This window comes from Sinohyriopsis cumingii, chromosome 8 (assembly GCF_028554795.1).
Source record: "Sinohyriopsis cumingii isolate HCF-2022 chromosome 8, ASM2855479v2, whole genome shotgun sequence".
Classification (NCBI taxonomy): domain Eukaryota; kingdom Metazoa; phylum Mollusca; class Bivalvia; order Unionida; family Unionidae; genus Sinohyriopsis; species Sinohyriopsis cumingii.
Genome location: NC_142968.1, coordinates 93,472,238 through 93,481,510, shown reverse-complemented (window position 1 = coordinate 93,481,510; position 9,273 = coordinate 93,472,238). Strand labels below are relative to the sequence as shown.

Sequence of the window (9,273 nt, the reverse complement as noted above, 5' to 3'; positions counted from 1 at the left end):
AACGGTACATAAACACTTTGCAATTTCAATTAGCTATTTATATAAACTATTCCTCTCAAATAAATTGTAAATACAACATTAAATACTCCTGCACACTAAAAATAAAAATATAAGCAAGAATGGGAATATGGATAAATAATTGGTCACTTGAACCACTTTATACACATCCCATGACCCCATCTCACAAATTCCCAATATATCCCATCCTGATCTATGTCGCAGTAAAGTAGAACCAGACTCATGTCAATAACTCAATCATCAAAACGGAAAATTACCCCAAACTTTAAACATGTTCATTATCAAGAACTGTCTAGGTTCATAGTCAAGGCTGGGTTCAAAATTATCAAGAACTGTCTAGGTTCATAGTCAAGGCTGGGTTCAAAATTATCAAGAACTGTCAAGGTTCATAGTCAAGGCTGGGTTCAAAATTATCAAGAACTGTCAAGGTTCAAACTCAAATCTAAGTAAACAACTTATTTATAGGCTACAACTGATCATACCCTAAAATAAAATTTATAATCATGGACAAAACTAGCTCTGTAATATGTTGGTTATAAATGACCATTACAAGCTACAGTCATGGACAAAAGTTAAACATACAACATACATAACAAGTTAAAATGATTCAATATTTATATATCGGATAATAAAAGTATTTGTTTTTTTGTGTTCCTTTCATTTAATTTGGGATTATACCAATGTCATACAGCATGAATGTTGGTACAGCGGCACATTAAAGGCTATAGGTATATTAATATATTCAAGACCTGATATTCATTCAGAACACTCCAATTTTTCAGACCTCTGATATACATGCATGTATGTTTGGGATTTAATTCATAATATTGTAAGTTCCTCTTTAATTTTCATTTTAAAACTTGATACATTTTCAGTGCATTTTACTAAACTTGTTTGTTTTGTTCTTTCTGCTACTGCGTTTAGAACCATATTGTCTTGACAACTTGTGCATGTCTTCAATATATAAGAAATAAATCATAACTGTGAACGCTTGCATTAGCTATATTCTTGCATAAGCGTCTTTACTTAGCTATGGACACATTTTCCAGCTGCGAACATTATGACTGCACATTGATATCTCGCCCTTACGCAGTGCAAGTAGATGATAACAATATAATAATAATATAATAAAAATTCAACGAAGTGGTCTGACATTCTACAGTTAATGAGATCCTGATAAAAGTCTAAAGTGAAACTTGGAATGAAATTTTAAATTCTGAGTGATGATCTATTTATCAAAGAAAGGGATTTAGAAAGAAAAACATCGGAACATTTAGCTTCAATATATTCGACATATGAACCTTGTCAAAAAAGAAAGCAAAATTGTTTAACCATGTGTACATCCAAATCCAAGCAAGACAATATCTGATAAGTCTAGACCTCAGATGTATGTTTCGTCTGTATGAGTGTATGAGACAAATACAATGAACTTCGTACAAATGTATGTTTCGTCTGTATGAGTGTATGAGACAAATACAATGAACTTCGTACAAATGTATGTTTCGTCTGTATGAGTGTATGAGACAAATACAATGAACTTCGTACAAATGTATGTTTCGTCTGTATGAGTGTATGAGACAAATACAATGAACTTCGTACAAATGTATGTTTCGTCTGTATGAGTGTATGAGACAAATACAATGAACTTCATACAAATGTATGTTTCGTCTGTATGAGTGTATGAGACAAATACAATGAACTTCATACAAATGTATGTTTCGTCTGTATGAGTGTATGAGACAAATACAATGAACTTCATACAAATGTATGAATGTCATTATTATTAGGAGCAAGTAAATTTGGACCCTAATCCTTAGTGTTGTTTAATTACTATCTTATAAAAGCTGTTGGAGGAAAGACATTATCAACGAATTATACTTCGTATTAATTTATACCAATAGTATGTATCTCTATACCGATTTGTTGTATCAATTTATATCAATACCATGTATGTCTACACCGATTGTTTGAATTAATTTATATCAATACCATATATGTCTACACCGATTGATTGAATTAATTTATGCCTATACCATGTATGTCTATACCAATTGGTTGTATTAATTTATATCAATACCATGTATGTATATACCGATTAGTTGTATTAATTAATATCAATACCATATATGTCTACACAGATTGATTGAATTAATTTATATCAATACCATGTATGCCTATACCGATTTGTTGTATTGATTTATATCAATACGATGTATGTCTATACCAATTGGTTGTATTGATTTATATCAATACCATGTATGCCTATACCAATTGGTTGTATTAATTTATATCAATATCATGTATGTCTATACCAATTGGTTGTATTGATTTATATCAATACCATGTATGTCTATACCAACTGGTTGTATTAGTTGTAATTTAAACGAAACCTTTGTACATCTATGCGGGTTTGTTGAAACTCGATTAGCCGTCAGAGATATAGAAAAACTGTAGCACTACTTATGTTAAAATTGTTGGTGTGAAAACTCAAGAGCATCAATGATAGAACAGGATATAGAGGGAATTATGTAGCTACATTTAGATCTCTTTTCTGGGGTATACATCACGCTTAAATGACCACATTACATTTAAGAAATGCACTTAAAACGTTCACATTATAAAGTCAAGAAGACTTACATTTTCCTCCCACATTTTAAACTTATTCAGAATATCATTAATTAGTATGCATCGCTCTGCTTAGCTACTACTACTACTACTACTACTACTACTACTACTACTACTACTACTAATAATAATAATAATAACAATAATATATATGTGGAAACTATGGTGCGTATCCTTTCCCAAGGTATAATCCATGCATATTTAAGAATCGCAATAAAAGTTAAATTTAGTAAGAAATGTATGAATTGGTTACGATATAAAGAAAACAATCCTGCAGACATACATGAAATACTTCATGCCCATAAACTCAAACGTTTTGACACTATTCTAAATACGGTTCAACAATCTTTGAAAAGACATTACAAATTTGTCGGTTTCAAACAGGCTTTATGTTTACCATCTTTTTTATCCATATTTTTTAATTCATGAACTCTGTTTCTCTCATTTATTTCGAATAAAAAGATAACAGATAAACACGAAGGAAAAAAATAAATAAAGTATTACTGTATACAAAATATTTTATTAAGAAAAGACCTTGTTAGGATACAAGGTCCTGAATAATTCTCTCTCGAATATTATCCGTATAGTTTGCTCTTTATATCTACATTGTGTCACATCATGTACATGTCAGATCCGTATATTTTGTATGTTTCAAATAATTCGCCTTTAAAAAGCGAAACAATAAGTCATTATTATTATTATTATTATTATTATTATTATGGTTGTTATTGTTGTTATGTCGTTGTTGGTTTAGTTATGTGCTTGTCACCGTTTTGTATTTCCTGCCGTAAAAGGCAAGATTTGTATTAGTTACTGTTCGAATATTTAACCCTATCTTTGTTTTTGATTTCACTGCTAATAACTCTGCCTAAAGAGTTTGTTTATTATTCAAAATTATCACTTCACATTTATTTTGTGTGAAATCATTTTTTCTTACTATATTGAATAATTTGGTGCATAGCAAATTATTACTATCAGTATTGTTATTATTATTATTATTATTATTATTATTATTATTATTATTATTATTGATACTACAACATTGCCAGGGCTGGATGAAGACATTGTTTCTGTGCTATTTAAGGAGGTGATGAGGAAAAATAGAACTGGATGTAACAAACATATTTTTATCTTTTGGTCAGTATACATAAGAACAGCTGTCCAAATTAGTACTAAAAGGTTCGTCGTGGTGACCACCACTTCAGAATCTCTGCATCAGTATTTAATTGGGTAAAACTGATCAAATTGATTTTTTTCTGTTCATGGGTGAAAGAAATGGTAACAATTTCAAGTATACACTTTCATACTGGTTTTAATTGCCTTTTTCGATCTTTTCTGAACCGTAGATGATAGAACATGATAGTTTATAATGCTAGTTCTTTGTTATATTCCAATGAATTTCTTGAGGTCATCTAATTAAGACAGACTTATAGGCAATTAGTGTACTTAATTAAAAATTTATTTCATACCCATTCTTTCTAAAAGATATGATTTTTTTCTTCTCAAATACAGACATGCAATTTACAGCTGCTTCTTACTGGAATTTATCTATATTTTTTCAGCTTGTTTGTTTTATACTTCCAATTTATATTGACGTCGAAAACAAGTGTGCAAACACATTTGAGCTTTAAATAAATTCAGTATTTAATTAAAATTGTTCAAAAATTAAAAGCACGCTCCTTTGCATGTATGTATCTGATCGACTAGCATTATTTGTTAGTTGATTAGATGTAAATCTATGCTCCGTCAACTTAAGTCAATCCCACTGCCCAAGTTGACGGACTGTCATCTGGTAGCTCACCTATCTTTAAGGGTGGCTTTGTAGAAATTGGACTTTCTGTCTGTACTGGCTTGTCTTGTCCAGACGCTGTATTCGATTGTTCTTGTGAAATATTAACTTGCGTTACCACATCATTTGGTATTGTCTGAACTACAGTTGCTGCTATCGTCGTTGACTTTTGAAATGACTCTTGAGGTCGAAACATTAACCCAGGGCCAAAAGCGAATATATCTTGTCCAGGACTATTTAATTGTATGCTGGATTTCCACTGAGTCGTGTCCAACGATGGCGTGTTTGTTTTTCTGGCTGAGTCATACATGGCTGTTGTTGTCATTGTTGTGGTTGTCGAGATAGAGTTGTTATGAAAAGGAGTCCTAGTTGTTACTGATTTAACATTAGCAACGTAATTTGGCACTGAGCTTGTGAGTATCTCTTGCTTGCTTAGATCTTTTCTGTCAGCTTTTCCTCGTAACAAATATGTCTCTGTCTTGTTGTCTGAAATTCGTGTTACACTTTACTACACTCTGAAAGATATTTGCTATTTGTGTTGGGAAATACTTCCAGGACAAAATTGTTTTTTTTTTCTTCTCACAATGTCAGGTATTCATTCCCATACTCTCCGTTGATCTTTTGATGTTTGTAGACATTTTGGCATCACTTATGTATATACTATTTAGTTCTTTTTTCTTGTTTTGTGCTTGTTGTTTTCGTTTTCTGCTTTTTTGTTTGTTTTGTTGCTCTTGTTTGTTTTTTCTTAAATTTTCTTTTCACGCATTTTACCGCCATTGACTTAATAGTTCTAAACTACGCCTCAAAATGTAAGAAAACAAACTAAGTGCATTTAACATTAGTGTCCAATGGTACAGAAATAACGCGTATTCCATTCTTCATTATACCTTCACCAAGCGTTATTACTGTGTATATTATTCTTGACATATATACATTTTTTGAAACATATGTGCAAATATTAACTTAATGTATTTGATACTTTCATATTGTTTATCCTTAATTTGATGGACATTTTTATTGAAATAACGGCCAACTAAATTTTTAATCCGTATTCTTCTTGCACTCGTAGCGTAGCATATAGTAAACAAGCAGTGTCAGTAGTAAATATTGCACCTGATTAAACCATGTATGTAGGATACAGTTGTATGACAGTATAAGCATGATACAAGAACATTTCATGCGTTTAACAGTGCAGTATGAAGACCAAAAGCAGCAAGTGTTTACTAGTTGACAGATGCAACGAGCACAAGAACTTGTAATTTAACGTTCAAAATGATTTTATTATCATATATATTTATATAGTCACACTAATATGGAAACCAAAAGAATACCATTTGTCTATAATATTTTATATCCGGTTAAACTAAGGCAACGTGTATAATTTCATTGTAACGTGCGAACAAACTTTGAAACAACTGCAATGGCAGATATTATTACAGAGTAAACCAATATTTATTTCATTCTTGAAAACTTAGCTGCATAGAAACTAGTGCAAAGTTATAGCAAAGCAACTGATATTAAATGTGTATGAAAATGATTTGCAAAAGCAGACTCTTAATGCACATAAATCATGTTTCAAAACAGTCATTTTTTCGTCATCATACAAAGTCTGAATTTCTCTTTCACCTCTGTCCAAAAATAATTAAACAAATTACCTCCCAGAAATTTTGCCGACGTCGACTGGGAAGTCGTATGTGTTGCATTGTGAGCATGGTCAGTTTCTTTAACTGCAAGAGTCATTACACATGCACATTAAAATAAAATAAATGTCAATCTTTATTACTTATTACTATTTGTTTTGAAATATGTTTGGCATCTAGATATACATTTATGTTGATCTGTGAAATTATATACTATTTTTATACAAACAATTTGTAGACTACAACATGTATGCACTATGATTGTATATAATATTGGAAGTGGACTTCTTTTGATTCAATACAAATGAAACGAATATATGCTGATGTTTAAAGGTGTTTAATTATCTGAAACCTATGACGGTAAAACTGTTTTATTTATTCTCAATAAAAAAATTAACACAGAACATCAATTATTTGATATCTTATACAAATTAAAACGATGAACGTTTATATTAAGAAAGAAAAGTTCAGAGAAATGCAAACATAAATGTAATAAGTTCTGCACAAAATTGCAAATGATGCAATAGTATACTACAAGATAAAGGCAGTTAATTTATGTGCATTTATTCGGGTTACTGGTTTTCTTAGTACAAAGGAGTTACAAGGTACAAAAAAATAAAGTGCAAAGTGATACACAAGAAAGACCATCTTAATGTCATTAGTAAAATAATCAATAAATAATATTAGTGTCTACCAACGTTTCTTGCAACTACTAAATTTAAGCTGTCCAGTTGTTATTGCGACTATTACTAACAGTGGATATAAGAACATGGTCGGCCCTTTCCGCAAATTATCGAAGAACATCTTTAAAAATACTTCCGTAGCCTCCATTTCATATGAATGTACCTTGTTTACCAAATGACACCAGAGCACATCTCATATAATAACAGCATTCTTACAGACGACTCAAATGAGACGACCTAAACATGATCGAAACATTTCTAAGTTTCTTTTTTCACGAATAAACTTATTAAAGAATGCTTTCTTATTGAAACACTACCATCAAAGTATCAAAAAGCTCTTGACGTGGATCGTTTGCCTAATGTATTTTAGAGTATAGACGAATTTCGTTGTTATTTTCCGGCGAATTTCTCCTTCTTTTTTAATGTTTAGTACGCCATCATAGTATATCCGATCTTAGATTTTCTTCCCATCAAAAATCAACGAGGTGTTCCGATCAATCGTGGAAGTACTGTTACTCCTAACTTTAATTTTTCAGCAACAACTCGTGGCGATTTAATTTTGAGGAATAGCAGTGGTTAGCAGTACTATCAGGGTTCCCATAACATATTTACAGTAAAAGAAAGCATATTTATTTCCATTTAACAAGCATAGATTCACGTAAATCGAAATAAGGTAGTAAATCCAAATTCCATAAATCCAAATAGGGTACTAAATCCAAATAGGGTGACAAATCCAAAGGGAGTAGTAAACACAAATAGTGTAGTAAATCCAAGGGTAACCTTTGAACGACAGCATAGAAAGAGACTTTTGTGAACATTCTCTTCATTACATTTCCCGTTCATTTCAATACAACATTTTGAAGTAATCATTATTACTAATTTTTATTATTATTATTATTATTATTATTATTATTATTATTAATGCGCCCCTCAGCCGGTAGCAAATCAAGAAATAAACAAGGAATCGTAAGATATGAATGATTAGATTTACTCACTGACTACGAAAACATGCAAATGTGTATAAAGGAAGACTGGCATTTCTGAACTTGCATTGCCGGCATTGTTTTACGTGTGTTATTCAAAGGAAAGTTAATTACAAATTATACTTATTTATTCGATTGTCGTACCCCGATGATATTTCATGAACAAGGAACAAGACTCTTCAGTGTGCGTAAATTTAGCTTAGATGTATGTAGCCAACGAGACAGGATTCGAAACATAAACGTACATATCAGCATTCCTTATCTAATTTCAATTACTAGAACTTTGCGCAGCCTATTAGATGGTAGAGTTGCAGCAAATGAATTGTAACCATACCACAGTGTATGCGAAACTTAGGGTAACAGAAGAGATAAGTCTTGAAACATGGGAAGGATCTTATAAAATGTTCTCCGTTGAAAAATAGACAAGTCTTTTTTATCGTTGATCAAATGAGGACTTGGCCGAAGGCTCTTTAGGACATTCCCATCTTCAACTCCATTGTATCTTTCATTCAAACCATTTATCAGAGCGCAGCACATATCCGCCCAGGCATGCGTGGTGAAATTATATTATGGAGCATGCGCTTAACAACCTTATCTATACTATCACTTACCGCCTGAAAGTTTAAGTATTGAGACAGGAATACCTGAAATTTGGTCAAAATGTTTGATTGGTGTTCTATTTACACATTTAGTATACTGTACGACAAAAATGTGTGCAAAGTTCATGAACTAAGTTTGTATGAACTTGCTAGAAAGTGCATTAAAATGATTTTCTGTTAATGTGTATATTTAAGTCTGGTATCCTTTAATAGCTTTAGATAAATTTAGCAGTCAGGAAAAATGGCAAGAGTTTGAAACTTTAAAACTAGCCTCTCATATTCACAACGACCACAGCACTTCTATCAACTGAATGCTTAAACTTTCATTAAATGGTTTCAAAACATCTTCTGAAGTTAATGAAATTGTTATCTCCATGACCAGCTTTTCTACCACTCAAACTAAGCCAAAAAAAGAAACTTTCATTGAAATACCTTGTACAATATGTTGAGAATTAGGACCTCCAATATAAGTAGCATAAATCTATTATTATTGCTTTGGTTTGTTTTAATGTTGTTGATATTGTCGTCCGTTACTTAGATCTCTGAATATTAATATCGCTTCAAAAAACAGCACTGGGCTTACCTTACGAAGCCAACACATCTTGAACGATTGTTTTTCATTACTCCTTACTATATATCACATTACTCCTTACTATTTATCACATTACTCCTTACTATTTATGACATTTGTCCTTACCATTAATCATATTTCTCCTTACTAATTATCACATTATTCCTTACTATTTATCGCCATAAATTCTAAAGCTTAATAGCAATTAGCAAATGCAAAAAGGTGTCTGATCAGTTGCATATCTGCAAGTGCTTAAGGTTGCGTCCATGAGCCCTGAATTTGTGCCTCTTGTATTTTTGTAATCATAAGACGCTTTTGAGAGGAAATATCAAAGAACATAACATTATTAAATGCATGTATGATCG

General features: G+C 31.5%; 1 protein-coding gene across 12 annotated transcripts in view; it reads right to left on the bottom strand.

Moving 5' to 3' along the window:
- LOC149794155 (uncharacterized) overlaps window positions 1–9,273 on the bottom strand; it is an 86,779-nt gene that overhangs the window by 52,477 nt on the left and 25,029 nt on the right. For 6 of the 12 annotated variants that reach the window (XR_016422968.1, XM_089968237.1, XM_089968239.1 and 3 more), the window contains exons 4-6: window positions 8,350–8,382; window positions 6,088–6,159; window positions 4,445–4,918 (exon numbers count right to left, since the gene is read on the bottom strand). The exons of 1 other annotated variant lie outside the window; for it this stretch is intronic. Coding sequence is in view for 10 of the 11 variants with exons in the window: in XM_089968237.1 (XP_089824363.1) it covers window positions 4,445–4,918; window positions 6,088–6,159; window positions 8,350–8,382 (579 nt within the window). In the remaining variant the exon portion in view is untranslated. The remainder of the gene's footprint in view (window positions 1–4,444; window positions 4,919–6,087; window positions 6,160–8,349; window positions 8,383–9,273) is intronic. 5 more of the 12 variants (XM_089968243.1, XM_089968241.1, XM_089968244.1 and 2 more) reach the window with 5 other exon arrangements.